This window comes from Cavia porcellus, unplaced genomic scaffold (genome assembly GCF_034190915.1).
Source record: "Cavia porcellus strain 051 isolate PalLab524CR breed Dunkin Hartley unplaced genomic scaffold, mCavPor4.1 scaffold_3, whole genome shotgun sequence".
In the NCBI taxonomy this organism is placed as follows: domain Eukaryota; kingdom Metazoa; phylum Chordata; class Mammalia; order Rodentia; family Caviidae; genus Cavia; species Cavia porcellus.
The window spans coordinates 55,224,414-55,244,444 of NW_026947486.1; the positions used below are offsets into that span (position 1 = coordinate 55,224,414).

The window sequence follows — 20,031 nt, forward strand, 5'->3', positions numbered from 1 at the left end:
AACATCCCAGAAATCTGGGATTATAGGCATGTACCACCATTCCTAGCTTCAAGTTAAGATTTAAAAACAGCTTTTAGAAAAATCAGGTGAAATAGACATGTTGGAGGAACAGAAACAATTTATAGAAAATTTACAGTATTTATAGCATATTTTTAGAAGAGCCAAAAAGTATTACTTTTGTCTTACATGGAAGAAAGAGATATAAAAATCTATAAGGTTGATATTTATCTTTCATAAAGCAAAGCAGAATAATAATGGAAAATGAAAGCTGGGTGTTATGGCATATTTAATACAACAGTCTGGGAGGCTGAGTCATGATCATAATAATTTCAAACTCAGTCTGGACAACTTAGCAAGATTCTGACTCATTAGAAAAAAGAAGACCAGGAGGAGAAGGAGGAGGAGGCGGAGGAAAGGGCTTGGGATTTAGCAGTGTAAAGGCTCTAGGTTCAGTCCCTAGTACTGCCAAAAAAGAAAAAAAAAAAAAAAACCCAAAATAGAAAATGATGCTGGGAACCAGACCTGGTGGTACAAGCCTGTAATCCCAGTACTCCAGACGCTGAGGCTGGAGGATCATTGCAGATTAGAGACCACCCTAGGCTACAAAGTGAGCGCATGGTCAGCCTGAACTGCATAAGGAGACCTTGTCTAAAAAAGACCAAAAAAAAAAAAAAAAACCCAAAAAAGACATGGGAAGATGAGGAGAAAGTAGTTTGAAAATTACGTTGTCTTCTGTTGATGGCATTTGGAGGAGATGAAGAGGGGAGGATGTGGAAAGACAGAAGATAATGAATTGTAGGTAACTGGTTCAATTTTGGACTTTCTATCTGACTCTATTCCATTTAATTCTTCAGTAATAATTTTAGGAACACTGGGCAGTGTTTGGGACTATGACTGTAGCTCAGTGATCAAATATGTGCTTAGCTTGCATGAGGCCTGTGTTTCAAACCACACTACTAAAAAAGAAAAATGAAATAAAACAAAACAATGTTTGCTGAAATTATGAAGGAATTTGTAAAGGGAAAATTGTATCATATGTGGAAAGAGGAAAAAAGAATTTAGTATTTGCAAATGTGGCTTTAAACTATTGTAAATGGTCAATTATTTAGACTTCAGTTGACATTTTTAATCTCATGTACATACATTAAATGTTAAACATGCTAAAAGATTGCTTTTGTGTCTTGATTATAAGAGTTCAGTGTGTACACAGCAGTTTCATATTCAGTTATGTTTAGTGTTAATATTGAAGTTAATATTGACTATTGCTTTATTTAGTTTTATTATTATGTTGTAAGGCTGGAGTTAATGATTTGGAAGAACCAGCTGCCTGATTATTTCTACCAGAATGAAATAAGTTGTTATAGAGTGACACACATTCCCCATTGACCTATGCAGCAGATTAATAAGTATAAAAATGTGGATCACTTTGACTCAATTTAAAATATTTAAAGAAATACTATATTGATTCAACCAATACTTATTAACTTTGAACTGCAATACAGGAACCATGCTCTTTCCTGTGATTACAAAGTCATTTCCTGTCCCCAGTTCACTTGTTGTTTTGAGAAGATACATTTATCATAGTTTTAATGTAAGTAAAGTTAATATGGAGGAATAAGATGTGAGTTTTGTCATTTTCCAACTAGTAATTTTTGGGGGAAATAATCCTCAAAAATTAGTGGTTGAGCAGTCTTGAAGTACAGTAGTTAGTCAAATATAGATTTAGTATGGACAGTAGTGTAGAGGGAAAGGGTGGTGAAAATGACTGTATTTCAAGCCGAGAGACCAGTATCATGAACCAGATGATAGAAATGATAAGCAGAACAGTATGTATAATAAATCTATAATCAAACACTAGTTAGTAAAATAAAGTGTAAGATGAAGAATGGTTTTAAAAAAAATGAGGCCACGGTTACTAATAGGATTCTGTATATTTAGTTTATTAGCACATATGTGTAGTACATATTTACATTCCTTGTAGGAAGTTGGTAAATGTACATAGCACATCTTAATTCCTTTTTCTGTCCCCTTTCCTCCCTTCCTCTCATCTCTTAATCCTCTGCTTTTTGTCTTTTCTTTGCACTTTCATCCTTTCTTCCTTGTTTCACATGTTTGCAGTACATACTGTTTACAGTCCTTGTATGAAATTGGTACATGTACATGACACATCCCATTTCTTTTTTTTCATATCCTAACCCATCCTTCCCTCCCTTCACCCAGGATTTTTTACAGACTAGTTTATTTACCCTAGGCTTGATAATGCATGATCATAACCAAATCTTGACATTTCTCTGTGGTGTATAGTCTTACATTCCCTTTACTTTGTTGCTTACATCCTTACAAAGTAATTCTACTCTGATGGCATAATCTCAGCAGTGTGTGCCATTACAAATTGAATGGAGGTACATAGTAAATGTAGAAATATCACTAGGAAGAAAACAGAATATATTTACCCTCTTTGGATTGGCTGCAAAGTGTCAAATATAAACATTGTTGTTAGTGCTTCAAAATTGATTCTAGTTAAGGGTTGCACATTTATGATAATCACATTTACTGAAATTTAATTAGAATATTCTGAGGCAGTAAAGACATACCCTAGCCTATGTGAGCAGAATTTATAGATTTTGATGAAGATGAGCATAGTTTGAGTCAGCAGAATGATATACGTAGCCAATGAAACCATATAATCAGAGGTTGAATTAATAGAGATATAGTATATCAAAATGAAGGAGAGTCTTTTCCTTCCTAGTATTTATCATGGGGTATTTGGGAGTGATAAACATGGATGCTTAGTCATGTCACATGAAGATGAATTCATGTTGTAGGCATACTTTAGCGTAAAAGACAGTGTTGACTTTAAAATCATTTACATGGTTCTTGAATGATTTCCTTCTGTCCAGTTTGGCTACCATCCTTCTTAGTTCTTAGTCACTTGAAATACATCAGTAGCCTAAATTATTGAGCATAAAAAATCCATTGTGGCTAGTTTTAAGTATATTGTTAAGTGATATTCGTTTGCTCTTGGGTCAGGAAGATTACAAAACAGGCTCCAGATAATATTATAGGAATAAGTTCCAGAACCACATACCTTAAATACAGTCTGATTAAGGAGCCATTGCCACCCACTCTTAAACCACTTGGTTGAACTGTATTAATAAAAAATAAGGAGTTACTACCAACAATTCTGTAACTATGTGATCTCTGTTGGCACCCATACCAGCAATATGGATGACCTATTCATGACCTATTTCTTTATATTGTTTACTTCAGAGCATGTATCTGTTTTCAATGCAATAAATGCATTACACTGGTGGAGACTAAGCCACATGCCTGTTCTCTTAATTATTACAGAGACTGACAAATGTAGGTTTCATGCTTTGTTTTAGATGGAACTGACAATGTCAAAATGCATGAAAATGTGTATGACATGTTTAAATAATGTTGGGCAGCCAAAAAATGATAGATTATCACCAGAGTCTCCTATTCATGTTCCTGGCCTTTGGCCAGATTTTTCTCATCCTTCTAGTGAAAATTTCTCTGGACTTCCCATTTGTCCTGTGATTCCAAGGGTCCTGCACATACTTCTGTTGTAATTATGTGTTCGTAGTAGATCATGAATTATTTATTCCACAAACATATATAGCATTTAATAAGTTATCAGGCATTGCTTCATAAATAATAATACTTAATTTGAGTGTAAAAGTGATTTTTCAAATTTACATTCCGTTAGTCAACTTTACGTAATCCCACCTGTGCAGTATGTTTCTAGTAAATAAGTGATTTTAAAAGTAGAGAAGGAAAAGGCATGATCCTACCACTTTAATATATTATTAGAATTTTTGTGTTCATATTTCATGTCTAGTCCTCCACAGAAAAACTTAGGAAAAATGAAACTGCCCTAACATCAGCTGGGCTAAAGTAGTTGTGAGTTCCCTATTGATTGAAGTAGGTACAAAACATAATGGACATCTGTGAACTACATTAAGAGTACTATCCAGCCTACTTTTTATGGTTTTGCTTTGAATCATCAATAGTAGTCATTTACAAGTAAGCTGCACAAATGATAAATAATGATTTAAGAGAAAAAGTAAAGTACAGACAATGATCTAGGTGATTATAAAAGGAAAGTATGTATGTATACCACAAATTTATAGGTATTGGCTCTAAATGACTCATCATAAAAGTTCATGTGGGGGGTTGAAGTAGATCTTACTATTTTTGCTTTCACTGAAATTATTTCAAGTTGAATCTCTTATGCAAAACACTTGAAACCAGAAGTATTTCAGATTTGAAAATTGTTTCAGATTCCATAATGTTTGTATAGACATTACTGATTGAGTATTGCTAATCTGCAAATCAGATATCTGAAATACTTCATAACAAGCACCATGTTGGCACTTAAAACATTTCCAAATGACACCAAAAAAAGTTTTAGACTTTGGGTTTTTAGTTTATGGCTACTCAATCTATATGCAGTCGATAGATGCATTTTGATGATTTTTCAAGAATTCTTTGTTTTTTCACCAGATTCTGAGTTTTTAAAATAACTTAAATGTTGTTCTTTGCCCATATTTTACTTGATTAAAATAGAATAGTCAGAATTACTGAAACAGTGAAAGTTTAATGTGGACTTTTTGTTTTTACAAATTGAGATCCAGTTGTTTTTGGGTTCTACATAAGAGTGAGATTATGTAGTGTTTGTCTTTCTGTGCTTAACTTATTTCACTTAACACAATAATCTCCAGTTCCATTCGTGTTGTCACAAATGACAGGATTTCATGTTTATGACTGACTAGTGTTCCATTGTTTATATGTACTATATTTTCCTTATTCATCAGTTGATAGACAGTTACATCATTTCCATTTCTCTGCTGCTGTGAACAGTGCTGCAGTGAACCCGGGAATACAGATGTCTCTTCAGCATACTCATTTCATTTCTTTTGGATACCAGGAGTGAGATTGCCAGGTCATGTGGTAATTTTATATCTAGTGTTTGAGGAATTTCCATACTTTTCTCCATAATGTCTGTATTAATTTATATCCTCATTCTTTTATATTCTCATTGAAATTGAGAATAGAATAATGATTATCAGAAGCTCTGAAGGTGGGGGAGGATAGGAAAAGATGGCCCAAGAGTACAGTGTTACATTTAGATAAAAGAAAGAGGTTCTGGTGTCTTCTTTATAGTAGGGTGGCTATAGTTAAAAATACTGTATTTTATATTTCAAAGAAACTAAAAGAGCATTTTGTATATTCTGACACTATTTTGTAGATTTGTCTTTTCTGGATATTTTGTATAAATGGAATCATGGATTGTAGTGTTTTGTGACTTTTTTTACTTTGTATAATGTGGTTTCCATGTTCATTTGTTTATACTGTGTATCAGGTACATTATTAATTTTGATGGTTGAATAATATTCCAATGGGTGGCTATATGATATTTATCCAGTCACATTTCATGGCCATGTAGATAGTTTGTATTCTTTGGCTATTAGGAATAATGCTGTAAAATCATTCATGTACAAGTTTTGATGTTAAATACTTTCATTTTTCTTAGGTATATAATTAGAGTTATATGGTACTACCTCTACAATTAACCTTTTCAGGAACTATCAGATCATTTTTTAAAATGGCTGCATCATTCGCATTTCCATCAGCAGTGAAAATGTGGTTTCATTTTCTTGACATCTTTGTGAACATTTATTTTTTAGTTTTTTAATTTTGTTTTCTTTTGTTTTTTGAGACAAGATCTCTCCATATAGCCTGGGGTGGCCTCAAATTTTTTTATGTGGGCCCAGCTATCCTGGAACTTGAGATCTTCCTGTCCCAGCTTTCTGAGTTCTGGGATTATCTGCCTGTGCCACCATGCTTGGTTCCTTTTCTAGCTCCACTAGTGGGAGTAAGGGATGTCTCTTCTGGTTTTAACTTGCGTTCCCTCAGTGAATAATGTTGAACATACTTTCATGTGCTTATTGGTCATTTGTGTGTGTGTGTGTGTGTGTGTTAATTACTGGGGCCTGAGTCCAGGGGTTTTGCATTAAATTACATTCTCAGCCCATTTTTTATTTTTGGTTTTGAGACAAGGTCTCACAAATTGCTTAGTTGCCTATGCTGGGCCCAAATGTACAAACCTCAGGTGTTTGCTATCATACCCAGTTGATTGACTATTCTTATATCTTCTTTAGAAAATGTTTATTCAAATCTTTTATCTGTTTGTAATTGTTTTACTTATTTATTTTACTGTTGATTTGTAAAGAATTCTTTGTATTTCAGGTCACTCATTTCTAGTTATTTATTTTTGGTACTGGGGATCGAACTCATGACCTACCACTTGCCAGGGAGGTACTTTTGGCACTGAACTAAATCCCCGGCCCCAGTTATTCATTTCTTATCAGACATATTGTGTAAATAATTTTATACATTCTATAGGTTGTCTTTTTGCTTGCTGGATTTTGGAACAAATTTATTTCCATTTTGCTTTTGTGATCTGTCAGCGGTGTCTTCATGTGTTGCAAGGGTTAATATGAGTTTCAAAATGAAGAAAAATAATTTGTGAAATGAAAGTGTTATTTGTGTGTATATCACAAAATAAGATGGATTCCCAAGCAAATTGAAGCTTATTGAACCTCAATGTATTCTTGTAACTGAGTATTTTTCCATTATTAGTAATTTTTGTTTTCCAAGTACATCTAACTATAGTGTAATCATCCTTTGCTTTTGTTTTTTCAAGTTCATCAACTTGTAGATTTTTCTTCAGTACTTTCATAGGTATATATTACCTTTAAGTTTGCCAATCATGTTTGCTTTCCTGGATAATAGTGATAGCAAGTGACCATATGCCAAATAGTAGTGTGTGTTTGTGTGTGTGTGTGTGTTTTGTTAACAAGGTAAATACTGTAAGTAGCTTTTCCGGGGTTGTATAATGTCAATCGAATACTGTAAGTAGCTTTTCCGGGGTTGTATAATGTCAATCTATGCCATAAATTGCCAATCTATTCTGTGGAATGTTTCAAAAGTATTTGTTTCTTTTGCTCACTGGTTATTTAGTGACTCAGCTACTTTTCTCTCCTTGCTGGGACAAAATATCCAACACTGAAAGTTAAGGAAGGAGAAGTTTATTTAGCTCATAGCCTATGAAGGTTTCAATCTATAATCAGCTGGTTCCAAAGCAGGGTGGCATGACAGAGGGGCAACAGTTCAAGGTGGCAGAAGACAGCAAAAGCAACAAGAGCAAAAAGTGCAGAGACCAAGCCTCTTTTTTTTCCTCCCTTGTATTGTAAGCAGGCTTATTTACCCAAGGGAGTTGTAGCACTCCCATCACATCCCTGCCCTCCTCTTGTACAAGATGAGGATATTTACAAAGTGAGGACCCTTGCCCCCTTGTGATTTGCCTAGTTAAACTGCCAAACTTCTCAAGTTGACACAGTGTATCAACCATTACCACCCACCCCTTGTAAAGAAACATTTCTTGAAACCAAGTTCCAGACACAAAGGCATGCTTATTCTTTTTTTTTTTTTTTTTCTTTTTGGTCTTTTTCATTTTTATTGGTACCAGGGATCGAACTCACGACTGCCTGCTTGCAAGGCAGGCGCTTATGCCGCTGAGCTAAGTCCCCAGCCCTGGCATGCTTATTCTTATCATTTTACAACTAGAACATAGTAACACAGGTTTAATAGTCCTTAAGAACCAGTGATAATTCTGTCAACATTATAGTACAGCCATAACATTTCACCTTTGTTCCACCAGTGACTCGTGCACATCCCTTTATGCAAAAGGCATTTATTTCATCTCTAAGAATTGCAAAAGTCCAAATAGTTTCAGCACTGCTGAAAAGTTCAAGTCCCAAGTCTTCCACAAAGTCTAAGCTGCAAGCTAAGATGTAAGGCAAACTCTTAGCTGCAAGCCCCTGTACAAATGAAAGCAAAGTTAAATACTTCCAATATTCAGTGGCACAAGATAATCATTTTTATTCCAAACATTACAAATGGAGATACAAAGCAATGGGACAAAAGCAAGCCCAAAATTCAGCAGGGCAAATATTAAGTTGTATGGTTCTCAGTGCAGCATCCAAGGCAATCTGTGGCAAATTGTGAGCTCTAAAGGCATTGAGAGTGTCTACATCTATGGCACTTCCAGTAGTTGTAGCTCCCATGGCTTTTCTCTTGGGGCTGCTCTGCCCTTTCCTTGTAGGTTTCCTCAGATGATCCATATTCCTGGCTTTTCCAAAGTTCTGGTGTCTCCACAGCAGCACCTTTGGCTTCACCCTCACAGCTTTACACACTGCCCTTTCAGTGGAACACTGCCTGGCTTCCCAGACCTTCTGAAATTGGGGTAGAAGCCTTCTTAACCCAACAACTCTTGGATTCTGTATGTACCTTAAACCAGTACCATGTGGATGCTGCCAAGTTCTGCTGCCAGCTGGAACCATAGCCAGCTTTCTCTCTCGCTTGGCTGCAGGGGTCAACTGCCTGGATTGCTGGGTACTGTGAATCCGGGTCTGAAGAGCAAATTATCTGTGCCACCACCATTCTGGAATACAGTGCTCTGTGCCTTTCTCCTCAAAGCAAAATCTTTCTCTTTTGCAGGTTTGAGGCTGCAAAAGTTGGAGATTTGTTGCTTCTTGTGATGCTCTCAGGCCTTCTTTTATATTCTCCTGTTCCTTCTCAGCAGTCAAGATCTCCTCAGCTCTAATTTTGTAGTTGACAGCTTTACTGGAGCTTCCCTTCTGGCCCAAATCACAGCATCTTAAACCATTATGTTGGGCTCTTTGCTCATAGTTCTCAACATAAATCTGGCTAAAAGCCCCCAACAATAACCATGCCATAGCCTCAAAATTCTACTGCCTTTAAATTTCTTCTGCCAGATTAATTAGTATACTGCCCTTCATCTTAGTTTCAAGCAAAGACTCTGGAAACAAGCAAAATTCAGACAAAGTTTTGATGAACCATAACGTATACCATCTGGAGTCCAATAGCCAGTACAGTCCTTCCCAGCAGAAACCTATTGAGCCTGGTCTTCACCAGTTTTTTGGTCTTCTGAGCCCTGACCAAAATCTCCCATACAGAACAGTCTAAGGTATTTCAGTTCTGCTTTTCCAGGTGACATTTCTAGACCTTTCCAAGCTCTTTTCCACTAGTTGTTCCTGAAGGCTCTTGAGTCACATGATCAGGTATAGTCACAGGAACGATACCACTCTCTGGTACCAAATTCCATCTTAGTTACTTTTCTCTTATTGCTGGAAGAAAATACCCAACACTCAAAAGTTAAGGAAGGAGAGGTTTATTTAGCTCACAGCCTACAAGGTCTCAGTCCATAATCAGCTGGCTCCAAAGCAGAGTGGCATGGTAGAGGGGCAGCAGTTCAAGGTGGCCAAAGACCACAAAAGCAACAAGAGCAAACAGTAGGAGAGAGCAAGCCTCTTTTCCTTCCTTATATTGTAAACGGGCTTATTTACCCAGGGGAGTTGTGACATTCACATCACATGCCTGCCCTCCTCTTGTGCAAGATGAGGATGTTTACAAAGTAAGGACTCTGGCTCTCTGCTGAGTCACCAAGTTAAATTTCTAAACTTCTCAAGTTGATACAGTGTATCAATTATTGCATCTGAGTCTACATATAAACCCTAAATATATGGTAAAATGTACATAAGATTATAGCATCTAGAGAACAAACTAATGCAGTGAAGTATCCAGAAAAAAAAAAGTTTTTTTGTTAAAATATTAAGTCATAGACATTATTGATGTTTATTAATCCCTTTTGAAAGTCTTAAGCAGAAATTAGTCATTGCTCATGGTAACTGTTTTTTTCTGACAGGAGGACATGAACCTTAATGAAGAAAAGAAAGCTCCTTTACGGAACAAAGATTTTACCACTAAGCGTGAGATGGTTGTCCAATATATTTCCGCTACTACCAAGTCTGTAAGTAGACTTTCCTGGAACCAATACAATGCGCTGACTATTATCTACTTAAAAGTAAACAAACGTCAGATCTTCAAATTCTTGCTTCCATGCATTCAGATTAACTATTAGGAAATAATTTACATATTCATTTTTACATATTTAGTGTATATTATAAAACTGAAATGTTCATGCTTAGAAATGAGATACTTTCATTTTAATAAACCATAGACTGAAAAAGATAGAAGATTTTTGAAAATCCAGTGAGACTGGAGCCAGAATGTTTACGCATTTATTAAAAGTTGATATTTCATAGATATTCCCCTTAATGTATAAGTGGCTAGATGAAAATTTCAGATTTTGGGAGACAAGACATAAACAGTCTACTTGGCCTTTAATTAAGTTTCTAATAAAGGTACGTGTCTGATTCCTGCTTGCATGTAAATTTTGGCAGTGTTTTTAAGTATCCAGATTTTTTGTTGTGTTTTACATTTTATGCAATGGAAGCTGTGTAATCTGTCTCATAATTAGCATTGGATAGCTTTGTTTAATATGAAGGAAAACAGGGGCCAGGGATTTAGCTCAGTGGAGAAAGCACCTGCCTAGCAAGTGTGAAGTCATGAGTTTGATCCCTGGTACCCCCCCAAAAAAAGGAAAACAATATGTACTTTAATCAAATCTATGTGAGTTTCTAGACTTAAAAGTAGAGTTCATGGAGAGAACTTAACAGGAAAAACATACTGTTTTATTATTTTGCTTTGTTCACTTCTTAAGGTGCTTCCAAAAATAGTCTTCAAATCTGATTGTTTTTGTTAAGAAAAAAATGTATTGTTGCAATACAAAGGGCATCTTTTACATTTCTGTAGATATTTTTTCATATCAAGAGTATAAAATCACTGTATGTGATTTTATGTGTAGATGTATGTATGTATATATATATATATATATGTGTGTGTGTGTGTGTGTGTGTGTGTGTGTGTGCATGCATATAGAACACATATTTTAAAGGTACATATTTTAAATTTAGAGTTGACCAGTGAAGAAAACGGTTTTTTATTGGAAAAATATATTTTGGAGTTACTTAACTCTCCTATTAATATTATTTTAGTACCGTAATTCTAGTAGCAATTACTGAATTTGAGATTGTGTTGATTGTATATCATACTTTAGACAAGGTAATTCTGAATGTTGAACTATTTGAATATAACACATTTCAGCTCTGCCAGAGCAGAGCAGTGGCATGCTTTTTAATTTGCTTCTGTATCCAAGGGCAGAAATATGTTTCAAGTGATAAGTGAAATTTGCCATGAGCATCATTTTCAGTAGAATTAGGTGATGCATAGGATTTTACTTTGAATTCTGATGAATCTCTTCTCATTTTTGTACTAAAGTTATTGTTCACAGTAAAATGCTTTAGGAAGTGCATTTAGATTCAATGTTATTTTTCAAATACATGAAAGCAAGTATACCAATTCTATATTGCTAAATCTGAATAGAAAGTACAGATAATCATACATGATTAATCATGTGGTCTTTTTTAATGACGTGATTTTTGTTAGTGTCTCTAGTTTATTTGTTATTGTTTGTGTAAGTGGAACTGGCTGTAATGAAGATTACATCACGGTTTTCTTTCTTGACCTTTTCATTATTACTTGATCTCTATGCAGAACTTATTTTCATGCTTTTTACTCTTCATCTGACCAAAGAAATATATATTTTAAGTTATGTACTTATGTTTCAGATTAAAATGCAAACATTTGTTTAAATACTAGATGAGCTCATTTGAACTGCTTTATTCAAAAGATGAGAGTGGACTATTTCTCCAAAGACATGAAAATTTGATGTTTAAGGTATTAGCCCCAAATTCAGTACTACCTAGTAGTGTATGGTCCTTATTTGTTTCAGTTTACCTATGAGCACTTCATATATACACAGCACATGTATAAGATTCCTTTTTTGTTGTTATTGTTTAAGACAGTGTTTTACCATGTAGTTCAGGCTGGCCTTGAACTTGTGATCCTCTTGCCTCAGCTTCCAAAATACTGAGATAATGGGCGTGCCACACCCAGCTCAGAAATGTCTTTTTTTTTTTTTTTAAATTTTATTTAAGGAGAAAAGAAAAAAAAAAAAGCAGGGAAAGGGTACAAGTTATACAGATTTACAGAAAAAAAAATGAACAGTAGGAAATCACTAGTTAATGGATTACATATTGTCATCTTAGAAATAATTGTTCAAGTCACAAAATTAAAGCTTGTAAAGTGGACATTCCATCAATGATACTGCAAACAGTTCTGTTCATTGATCCAATAAAACTCTGTGATATCATTTTCTATCTTATACACTTAAATATACATGCAGTTATATAGTTTGGAGCACTTTCTTTTCCTCTCTTTTGTACCATGACTATTACACATTTTGGGTTTCATTGCTCCCACGGTTCTTATTGCTTTTTTGGAAGAGAGTAAAACCAAATGTGACATAACAGAACAGAATCGGTCAAGTCAAAAGGGTGGACATAATAGATAATGTAAAAACATAACACAAGGTGATCAACAATGGTTACCATAATGCCTCCCGCTATCTCTAATAGTCAGAAATGTCTAAGATTATGCTTTCTTTTTTTGTTTACCTTGCTATTGCTTATAATGATCTCTACATGTTGATGGAAGCAATCATACTTTGAAGCTTCCTTATTTTGGGAAGACATTAATTAGCACTATTTTCTGTCATTAAAACTATGAGGATTGTGTATGTAATTACTTTTTAAAGGTAAGAGGAATATCATTCAGTGAAAAACAATACTGATCTTTTGACCTCTGCATGATCAGGGCAGTAAAATTTGCATCAATTAGCATCAAATGTATGGCTCTTTACCTATCTCATTGTTGCATCTGTCATTCATTGGGCTTGAGCTATGTATACTTACTTAATCTTTTTCATATTAATTCGCTCATTAAAAAGTTTACTCATTTAAAGCAGATGATGGTAATTTATGAAAATGCTTTACAGGTAATTAGAATTTTTCAGCTTGAAGTAAAAAACAAGGCTAAGAACTAGCTAGTCCCTGGTGGAAACATGTTTTATAGTCACTTACAAAGTATCTGAGAATTATAGTTAAATGTAAACACAAATTGAATATTTTCCCTTTTAGCCACTTACTTTAGTCATTTTGTATGAGTTCTAAAAACAAACAAAATGTGTGCTCAACAAATGTCCATCATGCTCCTGAATTTCTGGTTAAGCACATGAAAGCACAATAAAGCAGTGCACAGATATATAGTCAAGACTTGTTTCTAAAGTATAGATGAGTCTTTTGTTTTAAATTAACTTTGTTAAAAGTAGCATGAGATAAGAGAAGATTAAGGAAATCAGAAGATAGTAAAAACTAGTGCTTATTTTTCTTCTTAAAATGCCATAATAGGTAAAGTTGTATGAATGTTAAAGTAAAAATGTGTAGCTTGTGTAACTCTGTCAGTGATGAATGAACTCCAAATGGGCAAATGGAAAAGAGTCTTCTCTCTGCATTGGTCTGCTATGAGATAGAGTCTTCTTGCTCATGTTAGGAGGTGTGGTTACACATCTATGTAAAGATTGTTGATGTCTGTAGGTCATATGCCAACAAATGAACTGGAAGAGTTGATGATTTAAAAAAGAAACAGCATGTTTTCAGAAATGAAAACCTAAACTTTGTTAATATTTTAAAAGTCATCCTATCACGTCATATTGATATAGGGGAATGATACTCCCGACCTACTATGTCCGTGAGTTCGTTTCTCTAAAACTGAAGAATGAATTCTAGGAACAATGGAGGTGAAGAGTAGAAATATATTTATTGAGAGAAAGAAAGCATCTGTCTGAAGACAGACAAAAGGGGTCCCAAGCAGATGTCTTTTTGAGGGACTTTTATAGAGTTAAACCATGGGTTTAAGGTGGGGAAAACTGGGAACTCACAAGGCAGATGGGTATAAGGTGGGACATAACTATAGTTAGGCAATAAAATCAATAGTTCATGTAAAATTGATTACATTAGGGACAAATGGGAAAGCAAGTCATGTAGCAAGTGGGCATTCTTAGAGAACAGTGACTCTTCCCTAGGGATTGGAATGGTGACTCCTGACTTCAAGGTGATCCAGACTTAATCCCTAAAGATTATACTTAAGGGTGTTGTTACATTTGTTTTGCCTTCTGTCTTGAGATCTAGCCCACAGCAAGAGGTGTGTGTCCCCTCCCAGATAATCAGATATCTGGTCCTCTGTGCGGGCTTCCTCAAGGGCCTAGCCCTGTCTGACTGACTATAATATTTTTAAGTGGCTCAGCTACCTGTAACTATATTCCTGAAACATTATATACTGGTGATTTAGAGAGGATCTTGCACACATTTAACAGCGTATATAGACATTTATGAAGGAAACTTATTCACCAAACTCCCTACTTGTTTGTCAGTGTCAATGTCCTTAACAGAATAGGAAGAAATAACTTAAAACAAGTTTTGAAGCAGGGATTTTAGAATGTGTTAGGTTACATGTTTGAAATTATGAACTAATTAAGAGGTAACATTGAGGGACCAGGAATATAGCTCAGATGTGTAAGTGCCTGGCTGGCAAGTGCAAGGTCCTGAGTTAAATTCCTGGTACAAAAAGAAAAAAAGTATCATTGATTTAAAAATAAATCAATAGGGGCTGGGGATTTAGCTCAGCGGCATAAGCGCCTGCCTTGCAAGTGTGTGGTCATGAGTTCAATCCTTGGTACCGATTAAAATCACTCGTAATTAATAAATTTAAATATATCAATAATTTTTTTTGTCTTTTTCCTTTTTATTGGTACCAGGGATCTAACTCGTGACTGCCTGCTTCCAAGGCAGGCATTTATGCCGCTGAGCTAAATCCCCAGCCCTATACAGCAATAATTTTAATATAACAGTGATACCAACTCATCTACAGATTTTGTAGACTTACCTGTATGGCAAACAGTTAACAGTTGCAGTACATCTATGTGTGTGTGTGTGTATATATGTTTATATGGTTTTGCTTTTGTTATCAGAATGTACTTTCTTGGGTTGCTTCCAGGTATGGTCTGGATATGATGAAATGTTAGCTTCTTTTGATTAATTAGTCTAATGTATTGTTCTATGTACTTTAGCTAAATGCAGTCATTTTGCAGTCCGAATGAATCATTAAATGGGCCACATTTTGGTTGTTTCACTGAGAATATACTTGCCTTAATTGTTAAGACAGGCTCACATTCTTTTTTTGAGTCACATGTCTATACTAAATAAACAAGGGACAAATACAACCTCTTTCTTTTTTGATGAAAGGGAATAATTTAAGTCAGTAGCATATCTATCAATTCAGAAATCTGTTAATGGAACCAAAGAAGCTTTTATTCAACTAATAATTGCTGCTTGTAAATAGTCTGTTGAATGAACTTTTAAGAAACCTACTTCTCTGTTTGGAGATTTATGGATTCCTCTGAAATAATTTACTTACAAACTGTTATTATCTTTTTGCATCTTGTGAGATATCCTGTTGTAGCATTTAATAGGCATGTAGGCTGGATTATGATAATAATTCAGACTTGGCAGGACATGAAGATGCAAATTGTGTCTCTCCCACTCTAGGATTGTGATTCATGAGGTATGCAATAGCTGGTCAAGAAATTTGTGTTAATGAGCCAGGCATAGTGGCATATGCCTTTATCTCAACATTTGAGAGGCTGAGGCAGGAGGATCGGGTTAAGTTCAAGGCCAGCCTGGACTGCATAGTGAGACTGTGTCTCAAAAAACCAAACCAAAACAAAAAATGTATTTTTGTTTAGTTCCATAGGGGATTTTTTTTTCTTCTTCTTTTTGGTACCAAGACTCACTCATTACACATTGTTTTATAATTACCTATAGTAATGAGTACAGTAGCAAGCTTTACAGGTTTGTCCCAGAAGAACAATAGGTCATACCATGTTGTAGTCTAGGAGTATAGTAGGTTATATGATACAGGTTTGTATACTCTATTGTTCCTTGAATGATCAAATCACTTAAAATCACTATTCTCAGAATCTCATTAAGGTAAGTGTGATTCTATTGAACTGGGATATATAGAAAGACTTGTTTGGGTTGCTGCCTAGAGAATTCTGAGTGTGTCTGTGATGACAAGTAGTATGCTTGAGGCTAAAGCATGGAAGATAGGGCTAGGGTTAAATAAGTAAGTTTGAGAAGATAAAGGAATCTTGAATTTATTTTGATATGAGTTGGATCTGGCCTGTATTTCTAGTCCCAGAGTATAAGTAATCTACTTGACTATTTTAATTGCTTTTTTTGAAAGAGAGTCTTGCTTTGTAATGCAGGCTGGCCTTGAACTCACTGTGTAGAACAGGATGTCCTCAGACTGGTGGCAATGCTCCTGCATCAGCTTCCTGAGTAGTGGGATTACAGGTGTGTGCCAACATGCCTGGTTTATTTGACTATTCCAGAAGCCAATAAAATACTACTAATTCCTCCATATCCAATCAGTTATTACATTTTGTTGATTATTTATCCTAAATAGCTCTTAACTCTCTCTTAGTTACCCACAGTTACTTCCTTATTTTAGACTAATTGTTTAACACATCCATGAGTGCCTAACCCCTCTAAAACTATCTTCAGCCTCATGTCCTACCAATGCATGTTCTACATGATTATACAATCATGCTCTTTCCCTCCTCAAAAACTTCAAAATACTCTCAATTGCTCTTTTTGATCTCATCTTTGCCTCCTTTTTAAAAGTTATCTCCAACTGCATTCTTGTTCTCTATTCATACAGAAACACTTGACCGTAAGAGACTTTTTCTTTAATACCTCTAAATTAAGCATATGTTGTCTTTGAGCTACATTGCCCTTTTCCTCTTCAGTGTGTTTAGCAAGCTCCTAAATGTCTGTCAATATTAAACTTCATACCATTCTTCAGAGAAGCTGTCCTAGCTAACTCCTTCCTTCCCATAGCACTACATATATTCATTTATTATAACACTTAATGCATCTCATTATTATAAATTATGTCTTTTTTCACTAATGAACACAGCTTCTGCCTTCTAATGGGGAAGAAGACAGATAAACAGAATAAAGATTGGGCCCAAAAATGAATTATAAAGATTGCACCATGAAAGAGCAGCAGGTTCTATATGGTCCACATTCATGCTTCTGAGAGTGTTTTGAAGGACAATATGAGAGAGGAGTTATGATAGACCCATGATATAAACTACATATATCTATTGTCTTATCTATGATCTGCTTCTCACATTTGATTCTTTGCAAAGCCTGTGACAAAGGGAGGAAACTATTAGGAATCAGCTTCTAGAACAGTGATGGTGAACCTATGGACATGCAGACCTCTCTCTGTAAGCACGCTAGCCAAATTGCCCCAGGGTTTCCCCAGTAGCCCAGCATTGGATAATAGCACACAAAAGCAAACCAAACACAAATTTTTACCTTTCAGTAAGAAACTGTTTGTATCAGTGAAAGCTCTGTTACTGTGTCTTTCCTTTAAGACAAAAGATGCTAATGTATGAATTGTTTTTTTTCTAAATTAAACAGCATTCAGGTTTAATTGCAGTGTTGGCATTTGGCAGTGAACAGGTGAGTTTTGAGTTGTAATTTAAGCACTTTTCTCTAAAAGGCTCACCTGCACTGATCTAGAGCTTAGTTGTAAAGTTCATGTGGGAGGAATGCCTTAAAGAAAATTTGTTGTTGTTACTGTTTTCCTGTGCTTAGACAGAGAAAACAAACAAAACAAAATAAAATAAAATTGCCCTGGTAAAAGTCAAGTTCAAAAGGGTTAATCTTCAAAAGATTCAAGGTGCTTGTTTACTGATAAAAAGGGCAAAGAGGAATTTCATAGACATGTTTCAGAAGAGAAATTCTAGAATAACACATTATAAGTATTGTGAATAACTAGACATTGCCAACATTAGTCAAAATGAGTAAGATTGAGGTTGAAATTGTAATGATGGAATATGGAATGAATTAGTTCTGTACAGTACTGCTTTTTCTGTCTGGTGTTGATGAGAAGCAGAAATGGAGGCATTTGAGGCCCTCCTGATCTTGAACTACCATTAGCCTTACTTTGCAGTATTCATCTTATACATTTTACTTTAAAAGTCAAGCTAGAAAATTGCCTGTTATCTGAACTTAGCCACTCTTTCAGCCTCAGGCAGTGTTGCTTCTAACCTTGCTTATGAAATCTTCTTTATATAAAATATTTTCTTTCTTTCGTAAATATTCTGTGCATAGTCTAAAGCTCTTCAGAGAAGTGTTGTATCTTGATCCTGATTTGAAATCCTTACACCTTACTTCCTCCTATTGTAGTTTATTTTGAACTTTCTTATGAAATCACTTTCTACTTTATCTTATAGTTCCTATTACTTCATATATTCCTTAAGGACTTGTTTTACAACATTCTTATTTTATAGAAATTTATTTCTTTTAATAATAGTCCCTATAATCCTATGAATCTTTATGTCCACAGTATAGTTTCTATAAAGGAATGCAAATTTTAATAGAGGCCATAGGTTCATAGACGAACTTAGGTTCAGATTCTTCCTCTGCTTTATACTAGATGTGTGATTTTGGATAATTTGGATAACCCCTCTGAACTTTGTCTCTTTATTGATAAAATAAAGGCAACAATACTGAATTAAGAATAGTTTTGAAGTATACTATTTGTATTTAACAATTAATACAAATAACCTTTTTGATAGTAGATCCAAATAGTATTTTTTTCAAATGTAGTGAATATTGCAAATGCTTGTAATGGAAAGCATAAATCATAAAATTATACCAAAAATGAGATAAGACTGAATAAGCTTCGTTTCCTCCCCTTGGTATTCAAGATGTGCTATTTGAACATTTACAAGGAGAAATAGGATTTTTTCTGGGTCAAGAAAGATGAGAAGGATTCAGCTGGGTATTAGAATAAGAATGTTTTGCCTTTTTATTGGAAGCAATGTGTTATTTGGTATAGATTATTGCTAGGCTTTGAAAAATCAGTTTTAAAAATTCATATATGATCTAAAATTAATATTGACAAAGCTATTTGAAAGATTTAACAAAACAGGTTTTTGCATAGATTCCATCTATGAAGAAAAATGATAAAACATCTTCTGCTAGGTATCTAAAACTGGCAAACAAACTTTGAAGTAAGTAGGGTAGGTACTGTAATCCCAAATATTGAGTTCAGTCATCCAAGTATTGTAATCATCTTTCTAGTTTTCCTCACAATCCAAAAAGTTATATTTACAATCCCATTGAGACATTATTGGAATCCCAGCAAGTTAATTGTAGTCTACTACCTCCAGTGCAACCCACTGCAAGAGTAAAGACTCAATGGCACATTCCAAGTTAAGGACAGCCAAGGGGTCCTAAATCCAAAATGTGGACAAAGGCCCTGATCCTAGGCCTCTCCCAGAATTTATTATCTTGTGAGGAAAGGAGATGGCTTAGGGATGAGTGACAATGAGGATGGCAGTAACTTGAGTTGGCTAGCCAGGTGCAAGAATGGCATCTCTCTAAATTGCAGAGATAAAGATATGCAGAAGGTCAATTTACGTAATCTAATTAAGGTAGCAATGGAATTGCTTTGGGAGCTGTGGCTTTGATTTTTGTTGTAACTCTTGTGCCCTGGGGAGTCATAGCCTTTTTATCTTGAGGCTTATACCCAATTGAAATGTTCATATCCTGTATATATCCTGTATGGAGAACATTATGCATGCGAGGAAACAGGACTATCTATTGCCTTTAGAGATTACATACCAGCACCTCAGCTAGCCTTATTTGCAGTGCTTAAGATCCAATTGAAGAGAGAAGGAAATACTGTAGCCAACTTTTTAGGTATCAGTATAAGGAAAGGAGTCTACAAATAATCAAAAGTCAGTAATTGTTTTGCATTCAAGGGGAGTCAGTGGAATTGTCTCCCACAGGTAAGGATAGAATAAAATGAATTTTTCAATGGCTGGTATGTTCAAACAATTATTGTAGAAATTTGTGAACCAAAATACTTTTATTTAGTAACGCCTTGCTTAAGATAGGTTTAGAAAAGTTAAAATGATTGATTTCATTGGAAGCCAAAATAATTTACACACAGTTGGAAAAAATAAGAGTTCTTCTGTGA

General features: G+C 34.9%; 1 protein-coding gene across 7 annotated transcripts in view; it reads left to right on the forward strand.

Annotated features, from left to right (window-relative positions):
• Diaph2 (diaphanous related formin 2) overlaps window positions 1-20,031 on the forward strand; it is an 875,814-nt gene that overhangs the window by 71,847 nt on the left and 783,936 nt on the right. For all 7 annotated transcript variants that reach the window (XM_063245551.1, XM_063245550.1, XM_063245546.1 and 4 more), the window contains one exon: window positions 9,815-9,919. In XM_063245551.1, coding sequence (XP_063101621.1) covers window positions 9,815-9,919 — 105 coding nt within the window. The remainder of the gene's footprint in view (window positions 1-9,814; window positions 9,920-20,031) is intronic.